We start from the raw sequence: 21,301 nt of genomic DNA on the forward strand, positions 1-21,301 counted from the left end.
GATATTAGTGAATGCAAAAAAGGACGTCTACAGACATGCTGACTTCCAATTGGCTGTAGACTTTTAGTTTATCAGTCTGAAGATGAGTTTTACAAGTCATTCGCATCTACTTTCTAATCTAATAAATAAATCATGTCAAGCTACTGCTATTTTCTGAACGTAATAAATAACTGGCACCTACTTCCCTGTTAAAAGCAAGGCTTGTGTAATGCAATGGTTTATACCTATTTTTATACTGTTACGTGACTGATTTAGCAATCTATTTATCTATACTTATAATAAATCTGTAGAGAGGTCAATTCTGTACATGAAATATATTTCCAAAATAACTATCAGGGGGTGATTGGTGATCGATACTGATGCCAAAAATGCAATCAGTAAAATTTTTGTCTGTCTGTCTGTCTGTCTGTATGTTCTTTATAGAAACAAAAACTAGTAGACGGATTTTAACGAAACTTGGTACAATTATTCTACATACTCCTGGGCAGGTTATAGTATACTTTTCATTACGCTACGATCAATAGGAGCAGAGCAGTGAAGAGAAATGTTGAGAAAACGGGAGAAGTTACTCAATTTTTTAAGCTTCCGTCGCGTGTACAGCCTTAATGGTTAAAGCTACATAGAAATCATGTATGACGCAAATGTTCTCCTTAAAATTATCTATAAAAACACAACAGCATATATATGTCTATCTTTTATGGTTGACTCATAATAACACGTGTAACTCCCGATAGCTTAGCAGTTCGGAGCTTTCTAATTATATTTGTCTACTCTTAAATTTATAACACTCATCACTCATCCCTAACTAAAAAAGTTAACATTATTACCTATATATTATAAAAAAAGAATCATAAAAATCGGTAAAGAAACACCAAAGTTATACAAGAAATACGCTAAGCCATCGCGCGGGAATACTAATTCATGCTATATGGATTATTTTTGTGTAACGGTTCCCGCGCTCGACACGACTCGCGGTGGGAGGAATAAATAACGAAGTGCAGCCTTAATGAGTAGGGTAGAGGTAGGGTAGGGTAGGGTAGGGGTAGGGTACGGGTAGGGTAGGGGTAGGGTTGGGATAGGGTAGGGTAGGGGTAGGGTAGAGGTAGTTTAGGGTAGGGTAGGATAGGGGTAGTTGAAAGTATACAACGACTTTCACGCGGACGAAGTCGCGGGCGTCCGCTAGTACGTAATAATACCTACTTTACTTACCTAGCATTTATGGACTTTTCTCAGATATAGTTCGTTTACTTAATTAAGTCGTTATGTTGAGTTTGTCACTGTGTATGATCATGGTCTTCTTCTGCTTTTTGTCTTTGTCTTTGATGAAATTTTCTCTATTTAAATCAATAAATACTATAGTAGAAAAGAAGGTCTCGTGATGCTATTTATTGAATGAAAGTACCTAAGTTATCATATTTTTGGTTTAAATTCGTAATCGGAAAATTGGTCTTTAAGGTTAGACCGATTTCAAATAAATCTTGCGTCTTTTACTTAATAATACACCTTATGAAAGTCGGTTCATTAACTTTGAGTAATTTTAAACAAATTAAAATTTATAAAACAGCAAGACTTCGTTATACTTGTATCTAGCTAACATAACATCTAGATAAAATCGCTCATGACTAAGTCAGAAGCGACCTAATTGGCACGTCTGTAGACACAGTGAATGCAAAAACCGGACTCACCGTTCGCCCCACCGAGCCGGCGGCGCACGAAGTTGCGGGGTCTATCACTCCGAGTCGCGGCGCCATTGAACGATGGTTTCCCTGCAACGTTTTCCCGCGTTTTCTCCTCCGCTACGGGTTTCTTTTCCGTTTTCTGTATCTTGAACCTGTTGTTCCCGCGCCGTGTGTACTTGTTGGTGGTTGTGTCCGGGGCGACGGTGGTCGCGTCCGGTGCGTCCGTTGCGTCCGTTGTGTCCGGCGGCGCAGTCGCTTTGGTCCGGCGCAGGAACGGACGCCGCTCCTTCGCTGCCTGTTAGTGGAATAGTCGGTTAGTTGTTTTGAATTTGTATATGAGCTCTTAAATTTAGAACTTTTTATTTTTTTTAACTTATTATTTATTACAATCAAGTTGATAGTTTTAGTTAGATATATAGATTAACATTATAATTGATTAAATAAGTACGAGTAAATAATCCACACTTTCATATACATATTTTTATTTGGCTTTTCTTGTCTATAATTTAGATAGGGTTACTTGTTCTTATAACTAAGACTAAGATTATCTTATACATAATTTATAAAATAAGTAAATTTAAATGTTGTGTACAGACATATTAATATAATTTTATTTATATTAATTTTATCAAAACTACAGGATATTTGATATAATTTATACTGTGCAAAAATTACGTGTACATACGAGTACTTACGCACTACCTAAGTTTGCTTCTTAAAATAAAAATTAATCTACAAATAAAACATATTCGTATTCATAATTTTTATTTAAGGAACTATGTGTGTGTGTGTGTGTGTATTTATTTGTGTAGTAACTTTTTCTTTCATTATTAATGCGCTATTGTTAGGAAATAAATTCTTTTCATTAGTGTAGATTTTGAATTCTGAAAAACATTCTTTACCAACATTTACCACATTTGCTGAAAAGTTAATTCTAAAGTTTCTAAAGTAAATTCCATATCAAGAATATACAAATTAAACATTAAATTAGTACCATTATTACCATAAAGTACATAAAATACTAGGTACATAGGACACTCGAGAGCTTGCGGCAAAGCCTGCGGTCTCAACTCGGAAAATAACACCATGAGGTCACAGATAAAATTACTAGATAAAATTAGCATTTTAGATTTTCACGCGAGATTGCTCAATGATTCATTTACTGGTACTCGTTATGTTACGTTTATTGCTCGTTACAAATGTCAATGCCAATTATTGTTGGACACGTTCAAACAAAATAGTAATAATAAATTAAACCATTGAGCCACAATGAATCAATGGTTCTGAGGTTGATTTAAATTCGTGAGGTTATTGGTTCGAGATCACATTGTAGCAGGTCGTAGAGTATTATTTTTAACCGATTTTAAAAAAAGGAGGAGATTATCAATTCGTCGGAATGTTTTTGTAAAGGAGTAAGCTTTTTGCAAACACTGTCAATATTTTTTATATCCATATTTATCCTTTATTACACGCCTAAGCTACTAATCCGATTTTTAAGTTCTTTTACCAATTGAAAGCTACATTTTAAGTGAGTAACATAGGCTACATTTTATCACCGCATTTCCATGGGAATGGGAACTATGCGAGAGGAGCCGCGAGAATCCCGCTGTAATTAATTTGTTATTAAATTGGTTGCATTATGTTAATTCGTAACTAATTTATTTCAAAAAAGTATCAAAACTATGAACATAATCCAATCAGTCCTAAGTTAAGTAGCACTTCATTGTAATTTATATTTCAAACCTTTATTATAAGTTTTATAAGTAGTATCTACTTTGACAAGACATTAATTTTAATGAAAGGAAACAATTTAATTTCGTCGTCATCAACCCATATTCGGCTCACTGCTGAGCTCGAGTCTCCTCTCAGAATGAGAGGGGTTAGGCCAATAGTCCACCACGCTGGCCCAATGCGGATTGGCAGACTTCACACACGCAGAGAATTAAGAAATTCTCTGGTGTGCAGGTTTCCTCACGATGTTTTCCTTCACCGATTGAGACACGTGATATTTAATTTCTTAAAATGCACACAACTGAAAAGTTGGAGGTGCATACCCCGGACTGCATTCGAACCCACACCCTCCGGAATCGGAGGCAGTGGTCATATCCACTGGGCTATCACGGCTCTCTCAATTTAATTTAATTTATTGATTTTCTTATTAAGATCTTACATAAAGTATATATATAACTCATTCAATAAATCAAATTTATAATACATAAACTGTTTTTGATGTTTTTTATAATATACCTACACAGATAATCACCACATGCATTCATTAATATTGTTAATATGAATAAAGATTATATTTAAGTAGGTACGTATTACTATTAAAATATCAATGACTAATACAAAAATAATGTATTCGATATTTTATACGATAAATAAGTTTTCATTGATACTACTTTACTATGTTTTCTTTTGTTTTCTTTGTTATTGTTTTTGTTTTGGGCAATAAAGTATAAATAAATAAAATAAATAAGTATGTCCGTGACTTCGTCCACGTTTATTACATGGTATACACTTTGTTCTTCAATCTCTCTATATATCGTTCATAACCTCATTGCTCAGTAACGCGGGAAGCGATACCAGCGATACTATGTAAAGATGTTTCATGGAAAACCGACGAATCTAATGTCTTTGACAAACTACCCACGGATCACTCCTAAAATTGGAACATCCTTAAAATATGTTTACTCTTCAATGGTCAATTCAAAGTCTTAGTTATTGAATGGATTTCCGCAGCTTGGGTTCGTTTGTTTATCGCGGAAAATCTCACTAATATTGCAATGGCGAAAGTTTGTGTAAGTGTGAATGTTTTTTACTCCTTCACACCGTAGCTTGTGAAACGATTTGGCTGAAATTTGGAAATAGGGTTATTTTACCCTAGATTAACATATTAGCCCCGGAAAAATCCATGGCGGAATTTGTGAAAAACAGACTTTCAAACGAAGTTGCGGGTAAAGTTGGTAGCGAAATAAGCGATCCTATTAATTGCTTACGATCGACTTCCGCAAACTAACGATTCTATTCAACATTTATTTTTACGAATATATAATAAAATCCCACGCATTTGCGTATGTTCGTCTGTACTGATTCGCCATCCCATACATTTCTATCACAACACAACCGGTTTACGCTTCAACCAATTTACATAATAACCATAAAAGTCAGTTGTTAAGTAATCGCTTAGTTTCGTCGTTAGCCGCTTGGGAAATGTTTATACGGACAATATTGTGCCATTTTTTTTAAATTACATGTGAAATATTGAGAAACACTAATCGAGATATGTGAAACTGACATGTTTGCAACCAACTTTATAAATTGAGGGAGTTCTGAGCACTATGAAATTCTATAATACGTTACGTGTTTTTTGTGTTGAGTAACTTTAAACATTCAATAAATTAATTTTGAATTTAAGTTTGCGTGGTGGGTAATTTTGGTAAGCTCCAAAATTCTTCTTCTATATAAGGAGATATCAAAAGAGACTTCACTGTAAAATTTTGGTAGTTAAAAGAAAAAAAAGGCCAGCCAAACAAAAAGATTCCGCTAAGAATTTCCGCTTGGCTTTAACGTTTTTTACGTTCTGTGCATAAGACAGTAGTCCAAAGAGAGAACATCAAAACCTGATTTGAGTCCCTTAATCACAGAGCTATTGAGGTTTCAACGGAACTGTGGAGCTCCAAAAATACTGAATATTCATCAAGCCTTTAAGATGAAAGTAACACAAAGTACCGGTAGTTATATCATATATGTAACACTTTCTGTTAATTACCCATATCTGATAACCACATTGATTTTAATTATAAAAATTATATTACACAATATTTTATGTAAGTAAAATCGAGTTGCAATCGACAATTGATCGCCCTGCGGTTTTAACCGCGTAGTAGGCACTCGTGGAAATAATATAGAGATAACATAATAGCCTATTTTACTTTGAAGATCAAATATAGCCTATTTTACTTTGAAAGTGTAGCTTTCTTATGGTGTGAGAATTTCTAAAATCTGTCGAGTAGTTTTTTAGTTCATTCATAACAAAAAACAAAGAAAAACCAAATATTAGCAATATAAGTTTATTGGTAGGTACATTACATACTATATAAGCACATAGGTATTTGTATTATTGAAGTATTTAGTTTATATTGTTTTAGATACTATAATGATGAAAGTAAAAGTAGGTATAGTTTACTTCAACAATGTCGGGTTATATTTAAGTGAAAACTTCTCTAGCGGTAATGTGCAGTTTTTTAACTTGTCGTTAACTAAAATAATATTATGTAGAATATTATCTCAGGAAGACGTCACTCATAAAAAATGCAAACTCACGTTGGGCTTTCACTTTCCATATTCAAAATAATAATTTCACTGTTCAACATTCACACCGCACGATCTCGACATTGAAAAATGGCTACATATTTTTATGAGACGAATATCTTAGCAATCCATGGATTCACCGTACGGGTGCCGGGTCCCTCGCGTGGTAGAGAGAAGAACTTCGAGCAGAGTCCTGAACTTGTGACTACAGGATGTAGGGTTAAGGAATTCCTTGACGATCGATCAACACTCCCCGTTCTCTGCTCGTGTTATTCTCCCTGCCTAGCCAAATTTGGTAAGATCCTATTAGAGCAGCTTTGGATACTCGTTCTAATATGGAACTAGCTGCACTTCTAGAGAGGCCAAGGTCTTTAAGCAAGTTTTAGAGAGATTTTGCTGGTAATCCTCTCGCACCCACTTCTACGGCGTACAGACTAACTATATAGCCATTTTTAGTATTAAAACTTTGTAAAAGCTGTAGTCGGAAATCTTGAAATAACAAATTCATTAGGTACTTGAATATTTATTGAAATCAAAATTTAGTCTATTTTTCATAACGTACTGTATAACGTACCCCTCTCCTCACAAGAGTTTTGGAGCTTCGACTAACAACGTTGCTTAAATACGGGTTAGCGGGCTTAGGGTAGTAATTAGCAAAAAGCGTCAATAGCTCATCGGTGAGAGCGGCCGGACTCATCACCGAGGGGTGGTGGTTCGATCCCCGTTGGTCTATCGTCGTACCCACTCATAGCACAGTATTTCCGCCTAGTTGGAGGGGAACGGGAATATTGGTCTAATTATAAAAATATGGCAAATGTTCTTTTAAAAAATATCCATATATTTATATTAGAAATTATAGATTGACAAGACCGACCCTTTTTTGGGTGGGGTGTGGATTTTCATCCAACTCCTATAACAAGCTCGCTTTCATCTTAGATTGCATTATCACTTACTATCAGGTGAGATTGTGGTCAAGGGCTAACTTGTAAAGAATAAATCAGAGACTATATTAGAAAAATTACTCGATATTTCATAACCTCAATCTGGACGCAAATTGAGGATCTCATCGTCCAAAAGTAAATACTCTTTTATATCAAACAGGCAGTTAAGCCAAAGATGTACAAAATTGTAATTATCGACTGTTACAAGTACCTTCTTATCTTTTCTGTTATCGTCCCACATAGTTCCAACCTACTCTCATTTTTGTATACAATGCAAGTTGCAACTTATAAGGTTGTGAAATCAAGTCTCTTCATTCTATAACAATATCAAATCATTGTATAACAATGATTACATGACAAAAGGCAAACTTTACGTTGCCTTCATATTTTAGATGTTATTAAAAAAGATAAGGTTTTTTTTATTAATGATAAGTAAACTTTGCATGTAAAAATCTTTTCTTTACGTAACATTCATCTTCACTCTTAATCTTATTTGTGCTAATCGTCTTATTATAATGCAGCGAAATGTCACTCGTCTCGAAAACCGTTTTATATACAAAGTTCAAATTTGACAGGGAGGTAGCTTATAGTTAGTAAACATCCACTAAGATCGGATTTTGCGAGAGGGCCAGATTAAGTACGAAGTCGCAGGCATCCGCTAGTCCAAACATAAGTACTAACGGACTACCCACAGTTTCACTCAGGGTTTCCGTGGGAATACAGGGATAACATTTAGGTTATATGTTACTCAGTAAAAAAGTAACTTTCTAATGATAAATAAATATTGGCTTAGAAATATCCAAATAAATTAAATTCACATTCAAAATAATTATAATTAGACAATGGTTTCAATAATTATAATTTAAATTCTGTTTAAACCCTATTAACGATAAAATATTCAGATTATACGTTGCATTAGTAAATTAATGTCAATAAATTGATTGATTGATACTTCGATTAACTATGTTTCAAATGATTATTATATTGAAATGAATGCTAAACTTATTCGTTCGCTTACGATCATGATCATGAGTGGTAACTGATCATACGGACGTTGTTACGGACAATGTTAATAAATAACAAAGGCTTATCTTAATACATCTAACCATGCATAATGATCACAGCTGAGCAATCATACAGTACTGAAACTTGCGCTAAGTAACATTTGTTTTTAAATGCCTCTAAACATAACATCCAGCCTCATCGAGCAGGGAAACTTAGCTTACGTATAAGGAATTTTGATCTGTATATTAGGTTCTCTTATAGGTACCCATTAATCGAACAATATCTACTTACATCTTTAACGAACACGCTCATATATCACGTACCCACATGGGCTTTGCATTAATTTAATCATGAGTATTAATTTAGGATCTTTATGTTTTCCTTGTATTGATATTAGTTTTAGCAAATCAAAAATGTTCACGTTAGTAAAAATTTAAATAAATACTCTGTTCTCTGTGTTCTGTACAACTATAGCTCCAGAACAGCTGCACAAATCTGAATGAAATTTTACTCAGCACACACAAAATTTCACATAACCTACTTTTTATCTCTATGTTTCAACTGAAATTTATTTATATTTATGCGCAATTTTTTTTACGAGAATCACCAATATGGCTATCAAATTGATGTTCTGCACAATTGTCTATGTTTGAACCGGTGTTAAGCAACCAAACTGTTATTCGCTAAACTGTGACATCAAATACAAACTGCGCGTAGGTTGGCAGTTACAGAATAATAATACGAATTTGTAGGAATGTAGCCTCAAGGTGAACCGGGCTCTTCGATGTGAACTTGTAAGGAAGTCTTTGATCGCTGGGGGAGGGGGGAAATGACCACAGGTGTGCCTGGTTTTTTTCTTTAATCGACAATTTTATGCCTATTACAAAATTTATGGTTATAATATCTATCGACATCAAGTTTTATGCGCTAATTTCTTTTAAGTTTTCTAGAATTTAAATCTGTTATAATTAGCGAGTTTTTTTTACGCAAACGTCCTGAAACTAGTTTTTATGTATTATGGAAATGTTTACAGAGGAAAAAATATATTAGGTATGTTAATGTATGTATATAAGTTTATTTATATACCGAAATAAACCACATAACACAACACAACATAAAAACATATTAAGTATATGAATACCTAATATAAATACATAGTTGTATAAATTTTATTTTTAGACGTACATATGTTACATTACAAAGTACCTACGTTTTGTCTGAAGAATCAATCAAAGGGTGCTGTACTTCTAAGGGTTTATGAATAAAATGTCTAGCCACTGCCGGAGACTTCTATCAGACCAAAACTGAACAAATGAAACCAAATATGTCCAAGAATTGATATAACTTTAAAGCCAGCCATTCAATTCCAAAATTCAAAAAAAAAAAATTTAATCCAAGAGATAATTGCTGAGATTTTAAAGGCGCAAAAGTATGAAATATGAATACAATGTTGTCGATTTTTTGCATCTTTAAAAACTCTATTTAAAAAGTAAATACTTTATTCTAGAACACGGCAGATGCGTCTGTAATTGGAATTCCTTTCAAGAAACTATTTAAAGGTCAAACCAAGCTCGACATACTAAGCCTTGCAAATGGTCATTGCATTATGTTCTCTTGACATCTTTTTTACGATGATAACAAGTAAAATGGACGTCGTTAAAACAATGTACCTACTTGTATTTAAATACTTTGTAATTTAACTAACTTAAAAATAGCTTAAATTCTTAATTTAAATAAAAATAAACTGCCTTGATGGACCAGTGGTTAGTCTATGTTGTTTTGAAGAACGTTCTCGGTTCAGAAGGTTCTCGGTTCGAGTCTTGGTTACTATGAAATATTATATGAAACTTAATATGAAATAATTTTGTTCACTAATAAATCGTAGTCGGAGAATCACGTTTAGTAATTGGTTCTGGACATTATCATTTTAACATCTCACAATGGTCGTTACAAAATATGACATTGTCAATCTTACTTGAAATTATTGGATGGTCAGTGGCTGACATAATGGTGGGCATATTTCAGCCACTGACCATCCAATAAGTTCATGAGGTTGTCAAGTCGTCGTGTGTTGGTCGCGATCTGTCATGCGCATAGCGACCAATATACGATCAGTTTTATCAGATGTCCTGCGTTTAGCGCTGCAAACTCATGAACTTATTGAATGGTCAGTGGCTGACATTAGAGTAGCGTGAAGGGTCTAACCTCCTTACTCTCTCTCCTTTAAGAAGATAAGTCTGGACCTGTAACGGACCGTGACCGATATAGGATGACATTAATGAATTTTGTTTTAGCCAATTTTTTTTTCAATAATTGCCAATACGATTTATTTGTGAGTTCGATCTTTGTAAGTAGTTCAAAGCTTGCATACAGATTATATCCAAATATGCTCGCCACGTAATGCATGTCGACACACACGTGTGTAGCCTTGGCTCACATTGGAAATAATTAGTATTTTGGTTGCATACCTAGTACCTTATAGCTACTACTGTAACCGTATTGTGTAGTATTATGTTTACATATGTATCCTGAATAAACGTTTTAGTCCTTAGACAATCCACATGAACATCAATTATCAATTTAATATAAGAGCCAAATATCAAATTCGGTCCGGGACATGCACCTCCAACTTTTCAAATTTTAAGAAATTAAATATCACGTGTCTCAAACGGCGAAGGAAAACATCGTGAGGAAACCTGCATATCAGAGAATTTTCTTAATTCTCTGCGAGTGTGATGTCTGCCAATCCGCATTGGGACAGCGTGGTCGACTATTGGCCTAACCCCTCATTTTGAGAGGGGACTCAAGCTCAGCAGTGAGCCGAATATGGGTTGATAATGATGATGATGATGATGCAGCTCGAAAGGATAAACGAATAAAAGATCATTTTGTTGTTATAGGTACTTGTATTATGATAAAACTTTAATTGTATCAAAAATAGAATCATCTATTAAGTAAATATCATTTTACGCTACTATTTTCCTATAACTAAAGTGAGTTTATTGTTTGTTTGTTTGTTTGTTTCGTTGTCCTAAACCTAATATTGTATATTTTAAAAGACTAGCAGACGCTGCCCGGTTTCACCCACGTGGAGCCCGTTCCCATAGGAATACGGGGATGAAATGTAGTCTATAGCACTCGGGGATAATGTAACTTTCCAACAGTGAAAGAATTTTTCAAATCGGGCCAATAGTTCCTGAGATTAGCGCGTTCAAGCAAACAAACAAACAAACTCTTCAGCTGTATAATATTAATAATAGATTAATTAATTTGTTCATTCATTCACAAAATAGATACCCTTAGAATTTACCTCCCGTCCCTTTATGAAAGTACAGAACCATAGAACAAGTCAATAACTATTCGACCAACCAACGTAGGTCGAGACCGCCAGAAGCGCCACACCCCACAGGATGTAAAGCTGGTTGCCGTGGGAATTTACGACTATATGATTAACTAAACATTACATTATTGCAAAACCATCCGTTGGTTGTATACTTGTCCTATAATAATCCCAATGCGAGCCAAGGTCCGTGTACGCATACATTACGTGTATCGAGTATTTACCCTTTATTCTGTATGCTAACAGCAAAGCTTGTGAGGAAAATGGAAATCTCATTGCGATAACTTAACGATATTACGTTACACTAGCTAGACATCGTGACTTTATCTGTGACCAGGAGGGTTATTCTGTAACTATGTAATATAACTCGCAATTCTCGGAATTCACCTCTTTCTGTCTCTGTGTCTAACACAATACTTTATAAGAGTATGGTCTACAATCTTTGCTTGTCCCCGTGGAGGCAAATTAAAGAATAATTCTCTCTCTGTTTTTTTTCTCTCTTTCCTTTGTATGATGTGTATTCTGAATAAATTTTTCTTTCTTTATTTTCTTTCTTTCTAAAAATGTCGTAAAACCTTGTAGCAATTATATTTTTATAAAGTAATGATTTCATTATTATAGAATTATCAAGATTGTTTAGATATTAGTACATAAAGCACTTATAGAGCACATAAAGCTGTTGGTCATTATTAACGTAGAATGATGACTGTTAAAAAATTGACCACCTTTGCTTCACCTTAAGCTAAGGTCACAATCAAACCGCGTGGTGGATCTAAGCACCATATCCTCAGTCCTATAAGGAGCGAGACCCCTTGTATGGTCATTTAAACAGGCTAAGAATGATAGAAACTAATAAATATAAACAACATATTACTAGCGTTGTGAAAAGTTTTAGGTAAAAGTTATAAGCAAGAAAAGGTACTTCAAGCTGATTTTCACGTTTGACAAGTTACTTAACATCATATATTATCATAAATTTAACTCAACTGCGTGTCACAACGCCCTTTTTTAGTTCACAGAAGCCATTCGCTAATTTGAATTTCAACAGCTGTTCTATGGTTTGAAAACCATAGAACAGCTGTTGTTTCTGTAGTAATATTTGACGGAACCAACTGATAGCCTATTTTTAGTGGAAAACCAACGCCTGCAACAGAGAGACACTTCATAAGAATAACGTTCTATAGTGCTATGTAACCAAACCTTTAAAATCGCTACACATCAATGCTTTGTGTCTTAAGAAATAAGCACAGCGCTAGTATTTCTCTAGCAATTTACATTTTCACAAATCCCTCGGGATCCATGGATTTTTTCGAGATAAAAAGTAGTATATGTGTTAATACAGACTATAATCTATCTCTACTTCAAATTTCAGGCGATTAGGTTCAGTAGCCGAGGCCTGAAAGAGTATCATCAAAATCATAAGGTTTTCGTAAATCTCGTGAATCCAAGGATTTTTTCGGGATAAAAAGTAGCCTTTCTGTTAATCCAGAGTAAAATCTATTTCCATTCCAAATTTCAGCCAAATCGCTTCAGTAGTAGCGTTTATAATATTAGTAGGATTTACGCGGCTAAATCCGCGGGGCATAATTTGGTACTACTAAAAACTGTTCATCTGCCTCAAACGGTCGAGTTACGTGATCTATTTGCTTTGATCTTGAATATTTGCATAATCCGCGTGCCTTTCCGTTGTGCAACATCTTCGTAGTGCGAGTATGGCGAACGAGCTTTCTCCTTAATGAGCAGCTATTTGCTTTTCACGATAGTTTACGAACAAACAGTGATTGGCCAATTTGTGTTTAGCATAGCTTTGGTAATAAGATTCAATAAGACGTAAAGAACTAAGCATAAGTAGTAGTAATAGCTAAAAGTACATGTTCTAACTTAGAGTCATTATCATCATCAACCCATTTTCGGCTCTCAGAATGAGAGGGGCTATGCCAATAGTCCATTACGCTGGCCCAATGTCGATTAGCAGACTTCACACACCTAGAGAATTAAGAAAATTCTTTTTAAAAATGGTTTTCAAATATCGTGTAATCAAGTATCGCAAACATTGCCCAAAATTACTGAATAATTAAAACATGTAAATTTTAGGTGAAATAAAAAAACATTATATTTGTTTGCTCAAAAAAAGGGTTAGATACATTTTAATTTTAATAATAGTTCCATCATATTTTGCCAGTTCAGCATGCAATCTTATAATAAATAGATATTTATATTTACTACTATATTTAACCTAAATTTAATATTTGTAACTTATTCTTAGTTGATTGTAATATATGTCATAGCCATCAACAAAAGTGGATAAAGTTCAAACTACAGAGCGATATTTAATCTCCTAAATAATTGGATAAATTACGTTAATCAATTAACGTTTACAAGTAAGTCCATTTATCTCAAACTGCTAATTAACTAATACATCGTTATTAACATTAATAATTGAAGTATCTACTAATAGTTTCCGTTACAATAGAAACGATTTCTTGAAAATTGTAGTTTTATGCATTTTGTGTTTTATTTTTATGAAAAAAAAGTAGTTATTTCCCAATTTTTGTAGATCACTATTTATCCCCCTTTCCCTACCAAGCCTTTTCTATGAGATAAGAAAATCTACTTCTGAAATTAATTACTATATTTTGATAAAATTAATTTTACTTATTCTCTCATTTATTTATTACTTCTTTTTTTAAAATTTTTAACAATATAAGTATAAAATACAAAACATTATTAAAAATTTATAAAAAAAAATTCACCCTCCCGCTGCGGGGCATTTGAGTGCCCAAGCAACCGGTGGTCAGGGCTCCAGAGTGAGGAACCTCCTCACAATACGCGCCGTCTCAAGAATCACTGCCTTTTGTATCCGACTCTTGATCCAACAGTTAAGCGAAAGCTTCTTAAGGTGTTGGTCGAAGCTTTTCGCTATAAGACCATTGACTGAAGCAACTATCGGAACAATAATAGTTGACTCAACATTCCACATGGCGTTAATCTCGTGAGCGAGGTCCAAGTATTTTGATACTTTTTCCTTTTCGGCTTTAACCAGATTATCGTCATGTGGAACAGTAATATCAACAATTATTGCATGACGCACTGACCGATCGACTAGCACTATATCAGGTCTATTGGCTACAATATACCTGTCAGTGATAATCGTTCGGTCCCAGTAGAGCAATGCACTGCTATTTTCAAGAACTGACGCTGGGTCGTACCTATAGTAAGGCATCTCAAAATCGATAATATATCATTAATTTTATTATTATTATCAGCCTATCTTTATTTATAGCCTACTACAGGGCGCATATCACCCACTCGTATAAGATTTGGAGCTTCAACCCACCACACTCCTTCAATGCCTCTTGGCGAGATTTTTATCCTTATATCTATGTATAAATACAATAGGTAACAAAGTTATTCAGTATCTACCATACCAAGAATATCAACTAGGCGCATACTTTCGTGGAAAAAATTCCACCCCATAATAAAACTCAGTTCCTACTTCACCATAATTGCTATAATAGTTTTACGATACATGTTTTGCGTAAAATGGTCACCAACCCACGCCTTGTTGGCATGACTCATGGATTATGGGTGATTGGGTATCTACTTTGTAATATTACTACTATGTCTACACTTTGTAATAACACGTGTACTGTTTAGATGCGAATATTCATTTAATGGTAAATTATATAATGGTAAAATGATTAAGAGTTGTAGAGTTAGGTACTGTCTATTTTACATAATAAAATTGTAATGGACCCAGAGATGGTCGACAATAATTTTAGATGGTGTGTATTTGTTCTAATTATTTAATTTATTAAAAATTTAGATCTTATTATTCTTTTTAATCTTTATAAAAGTAATTGTAAATAAATGAAAAAAATAATTTTGACTAGGTAATATGTTTGCACATGTTAGAACAATTTGAAAACTTGTATTGGACCTCTATGCTATTATCATTATCAACCCATATTCGGCTCACTGCTGAGCTCGAGTCTCCTCTCAGAATGAGAAGGATTAGGCGGATTGGCAAATTTTCTTTATTATCTGCGTGTAAGAAAATTCTCTGGTATGCAGGTTTCTTCACGATGTTTTTCTTTTACCGTTTGAAACACGTGATATTTAATTTCTTAAAATGCAGACAACTGAAAAGTTGGAGGTGCATGCACCGGACATGATTCGAACCCACACCCTTCGGAATCAGAGGCAGAGGTCATATCCACTGGACTACCACGGCTCAATGGTTAAATGTGTTAGATGTTGTCACTATTTGACATGATAAAAATTTAATGGACCGAGAGATGGTCAACATTTTTAACTAGGTAATATGTTGAGGATCACAGAACATAAAACACTTATGCTGCATTCGATCAATTTGAAAACTTGTATTGGACCTCTATACTATACTAACACAGTACCTAAACCTGTGTAGTAGTGGGAGGACTTTTTTTTTGCAAAAAATATCCTTGAGGCAACCACTCTTTATTCAGTTAATTAACATTTAAAAAGAAAAATAAAGTATTTATTATCACCATAACATTATTTTATTAACGTGAAAATGTATTAAAAATTTCTCTCCAATAAGGTCACATACAATGACCTTTCCGAGCTAATGCAAACAAATAAAAACTAATGAACTGTGAGGTAACAAGAACCAGCGTCGGGTTAGACGAGCCGAGATGAGAGAAAGCCGTTTTCTCCGCGCTCGCGGGAAGCTGCGTGAGATCTTCGGACCGTTTAGAGGCGATGATCCGAGAATATAGTGTAAATAATCTAGTAAATCGTTACTAAAATGAATCTTCAAATCTATATCTATATCTATATTTTATCTATCTATGTATACTTACTTATAATAAACGTTACAGATGAAATTATGACGTTACAACTATACTAAGATTATAAAGCTGAAGAGTTTGTTTGTTTGATTGAACGCGCTAATCTCAGGAACTACTGGTCCGATTTGAAAAATTCTTTTAGTGTTAGATAGTCCATTTATCGAGGAAGGCTACATATTATCCCGGTATTCCCACGGGAACGAGAACTACGCGGATGAAACCGCGCGGCATCAGCTAGTTGAAGATATTTTGAAAATGTTTATTGGAGGGCATTATACAATCGATGCTGTTCGTCTGTCTGTTCGTATTTTTCGTTAAATAAAATAATTCGTTATCACCGAATTAATTCAAATGAAACTTGGTACGGTTTAAGACGGAGAAGGTTATGGGATACGTTTTATTGCAGAAATAAAATAAGAAGGGGGTGAAATAGTATTGAAAGTTTGTATGGAAAGTCCTTCATTTATAGTTTCAGTTTTTAAAAATTTGTTCAGAAATCTGAATAAATCAAGAATTTTTAAAATTCAACCTCTACAGTTGTGAATTAGTGTTTACATTGATGTACTTATAATAAAACTGAATATTTTTTGTTATACTCAAATACTATAAAACAAAGTTACACCATTTAAAAGTCCAAAATCCAGAAGGGTCTGGATGATATTTAGCACTGAGATAGCTATAGCATGACTGCCTTATAGCATATCTTAAATGAGTCTAACCAAGGTCCTTTTTTAAAAAAAAGGAGGTTCTCAAAACGGTTGTGTTGTATTTTTGACTGTCTACGTTAATCTATGAAACTACTGGATATTTAGTTTTCACGAATTATGTAATTGCAAAGGTGTATTTCAAGTAGAACGAAGAATTATGTTTTTATTAATGTTATTTTTCACTTGTTTCAGATGAGAGATGCCGGTAGAAGAACTTTATTGAATCAAAAATGTTACAACAAAGTATAAGTTTTAATTTGGAATTGTAAAATAAAACAACACTATCCCTGTGTTTTAATTATTTTCCCCATTCCTAATGAGAATTCCACAAAATGTTAATAGGTATAAATTGTGTGCAGGTGAAATTACAAAAATGTCATATACAGTATTTTTATATGTCATTATTGTAATATTTTACATTATTTGACATCATCATTCTTAACCCATATTCGGCTCATTGCTGAGCTCTAGTCTCCTCTCAGAATGAGAGGGATTAGGCCAATAGTCCACCACGCTGGCCCAATGCGGATTGGCAGACTTCACACACGTAGAGGATTAAGAAAATTCTCTGGTATGCAGGGTTCCTCACGATGTGTTTTCTTCACCGTTTGAGACACGTGATATTTAATTTGCCATATTACATGACAATGATCGATTCTCTTTCTATAAATGCTAACTAGAACTTGCGCTAGTTTATTGATTGATGTATAAAGTATTTTTAACATAAAAAAATTAACTAACTTCAAAGATGCATTACGAGATCAATAGTAATGACATAGGTACGAATATGTTATTTTATGCTTTTTAGAGTAATGCATCGTTGAAGTCGGTTCTAATTTTCTGTTTTTAGTACGTCCTAGCCAGCGCCGGCCCGAGGTAAATTTTAGAATGGAGCGAGATCCAATTATGGCGCCTTTCCTGTTTGCTCCTAACATTATATACTAGGGACGTTTGAAAAGTTCGTAGCCTAACGTATATCGGATTGTCACTCCAGGCGCCCCCTAGGATTTGGCGCCTGGAGCGACCGCTCCGTTCGCCGTATGGACGGTCCGGCCCTGGTCCTAGCATAATGACCGATAGCGCCACAGTATTGGCAATTTCGTACATGTATTTCAGATATTTTATTTTAACCCAATATTACTGAACTGTTTTTCATGGAAATTAAATGAAACCAATCTGGAAATATACTCTTTCAAACAAAAAAAAAAGGAAAAATGGTTAAAGGTCCCGATAAAAGCAAGGAGGTCTAGGTGTGAGGTGGTTGTCTAAAAGAAGCCTTATACGTAGCAGCAGCTTTCAGAGGATACACAGATGTTTAGAGTATTATTTTTGAATTGAGATGGGGGAAATTTAAAAGGAGTCATTGAAATATATTTTTTTAATTTGTGTGTTTGTCTAAGCGTCCATACTTGTAAACGGATGTTCCCGCAATTTTCACAGACGGCTTAAACAAAACTAGGAGCAAGGCTTGAAATTGTGACGATATCACATCTACTATTATCATAAATGCCAATGTAAGCGTGTTTGTTTGTTTGTTTTTGCTTCCACATCTAAACCATTCACCAGATTCTTTGACCAATAAAAGCCACATTATTAGCGAGTAGCATGTGGTTTAGATACTTTATTCCTCGTAATCCCACGAGAACTACGTTGGTGAATCGGTGGGGGCGTCCACTAATAGTCAGGTATATAATCATTATCAACCCATATTCGGCTCACTGCTGAGCTCGAGTCTCCTCTCAGAATGAGAGGGTTAAGCCGAATAGTCTACACGCTGGCCCAATGCGGATTGGCAGACTTTACACACGTAGAGGATAAAGAAAATTCTCTGGTATGCAGGTTTCCTCACGATGTGTTTCCTTCACCGTTTGAGACACGTGATATTTATTTTCTTAAAATGCACATAACCGCAAAGTTGGGGGTGCATGCCCTGGTCCGGATTCGAACCCACACCCTCCAGAATCGGAGGCAGAGGTCATATTCACTGGGCTATCACGGCACTCAGGTATATGGTCAACGGTAAATATTTACCTCACTAAACCCTATTTTTGGTCCATAACGAATCTAATCCTGATTTTGAGCATAAACGAGCACAAAATAATGTTCACATTTTATTGTGTTAATAGTGTTAGGTACCTCACTCACACCGGCCGCGATAGAAGATATACGGACTTGGGTTCGATTCTCGGACAACGTTTTCACTCTTATTCCAAAAATTTATAAATCACTGCCTTAATTTTTGCAAATTATAAGTAACCAAGGTCTGTAGCCATGTGGCACGTCGATTGTCTTTCTACAAACGCTATCGCTTCAAAACTAAAAAAATGTATGCGAATGATAGATCCGATCGGTAACTTGATCACGTGAACTGTCGATAACGAATGTGATTATCATACATTATTTGATTTTCGAAGCATTTCGATTGTAAAAAGAGAATCGACGTGCCTTATGGGATCGTATCTGTTTTGACTTAAAATGGCACACCAATCAGTTGTCTATTTAATTCTCTGTCTACGATTTAGTATTTGCTTATAGAATTGACAGTGTACATAATACAATATTACTTTAGGTGGTAGGGAAAACGGAAGTTGCAATATCTTCATAATATTACCTTCATATAATGATTAACCTACATATATGTCTTTAATTACGTTGTATTGAGCAATTGAGGTTTAAGTAATACTTAAACTCATAATAATGATCGTTGAATTATAATTTGAAACATTATTTCGATTATAATTGCCATATAGTTTGCCTATATGCCTCAAGCGCAATGTGTATAACCTTGACTGTAATAACCCGAGATTAAGTTTGGTATGGGTCTCTATATATAACCTAATAAATTTTAAGTAATATAGAGGTTTAATAGCCTGTAGCGTCTAGACCTTCCTTGTTTTATAAACGCTGAAAGTTTGTCAGTTTATGTTTATACCGAAGCAACCATGAAGTTTAATCTATGGTGGGTTTGGGAAGGTTTCAAGAATCGAGGTCCTCAAACTTTCAATGTATTTTCTACGGGATATAATGACAAATTAAGTCTTCAGTTGCCAGAATTTACAGACTCTCTTTACGAACTCTTCGCTAGAGATCCTTAATGTTCGACTTGTAAATAAAATGTACGTATTCGCTATGTTTATCGATAGGTATACTCGTTTTTTAAAAAACAATCACATATAAGACCTGCTATTGCGTAATGTCTCCTCTACTACATCGACAACGATGGATCCCTAGCGCGTAAAGTGTTAGAGCTCAGACCACAATTAAAAAAAAACGGAATTTGAAAAAAGAAGATTCGTTTGATTCACTATTGCGTGTTCTTATTTTCGTCATTCTCAATATAGTAAGTATCCACTGTTGTATCCTGTGTTGATGTAATAAAAAGGTTTGATGATAACTCGACTCATAATACTCAAAATAACGTGTTTTTCTAGACGTAACGTCCATTATTTTGACCGTTTAAAAGCAATTATCTCACGGAACATAAAATTTAAGCGTTCGCGGAAGATATCCGTGTAGCTATTAACTTTTTTCATTTGGAACATATCTGTAAATATATGTTTCATCTTATTAAACTGCAAGAACAAAATGAAAAACTATAATGTTTCTCGCGCTTATAAAAACTTTTTCAAGTGTTTTCAAATAAGTATAAAACGTTTTTTTTTTAATTTTTACGGAATATCTCGAGTAGCGTGAACTGTGAATTTATAATTGGACTTTCAGCTTTTATAAAATCATGAAAGGTCTGGCGAATAGGTTCATAATCTTTGTTCCAAAGGGAGGTTCTATTATGAAGAGCCTGCAAGAAAATAAGCAACTTTGGTGCAGTTGGCAGTTTCAGCCATATGAAGCTCATTGACTTACTTGAATTTACTCATAGATTTACATTGTTGCCAACTTAAATTGTAGTTATGCAAACGAATTCAATAAGCAAATCGATTAACTGACTGATTCATCTACTCTAGTTCTAATAATTGTTGCTAACAGTTAGAAGAGAGCACTGTGGCAAGAAATTAGAAGACATCTTTTGTTTTTTTCTTTCCTTCAATAAATTATTAATACCCGATAAAAGTTAGGAGATGGTCATGATAAATTCGTTAAATTCCGATCTTGGTTGTTTTTTTTATCCTTTACATTAGCCCTTGACTGCAACCTCACCTGATGGTAAGTGATGATGCAATCTTAGATGGAATCAGCTAACTTGTTAGGCGTACGAGATAAATCCACATCCATTTCGGTTTCTACACGAAATCTTTGATACGACGGTACGTCTTTGCCGCTAGGGTGGTACCTAACTAACCACGGCTGAAGCCGTGCACCAATAAAGAAAACCTCAATCGGCCCAGCCGGGGATCGAACTCAGGACCTCCGTCTTGTATATCTATCGCGCATACCACTGCGCCACTGAGGCCGTTGTTAAGTAATGATAATGATTGTTGAAGAATCAATAACCTTGACCCTAAACCTAACCCACCAAACTGCATTG

At 34.5% G+C, this 21,301-nt stretch overlaps 1 protein-coding gene and 1 long non-coding RNA gene across 2 annotated transcripts in view; one reads left to right on the forward strand and one right to left on the reverse strand.

Moving 5' to 3' along the window:
• Positions 1–21,301, reverse strand: part of LOC112057899 (uncharacterized) — a 71,922-nt gene that overhangs the window by 15,509 nt on the left and 35,112 nt on the right. The window contains exon 18 of the mRNA XM_052885607.1: positions 1,686–1,974. Within this exon, the coding sequence (XP_052741567.1) occupies positions 1,686–1,974 (289 nt within the window). The remainder of the gene's footprint in view (positions 1–1,685; positions 1,975–21,301) is intronic.
• On the forward strand, positions 1,852–17,102 carry LOC128198760 (uncharacterized). The gene is made up of 2 exons (XR_008251461.1): positions 1,852–1,992; positions 17,011–17,102. It is a non-coding gene; the product is annotated as an uncharacterized LOC128198760 (long non-coding RNA).

Source organism: Bicyclus anynana, chromosome 14 (genome assembly GCF_947172395.1).
Source record: "Bicyclus anynana chromosome 14, ilBicAnyn1.1, whole genome shotgun sequence".
Taxonomy (NCBI): Eukaryota; Metazoa; Arthropoda; class Insecta; order Lepidoptera; family Nymphalidae; genus Bicyclus; species Bicyclus anynana.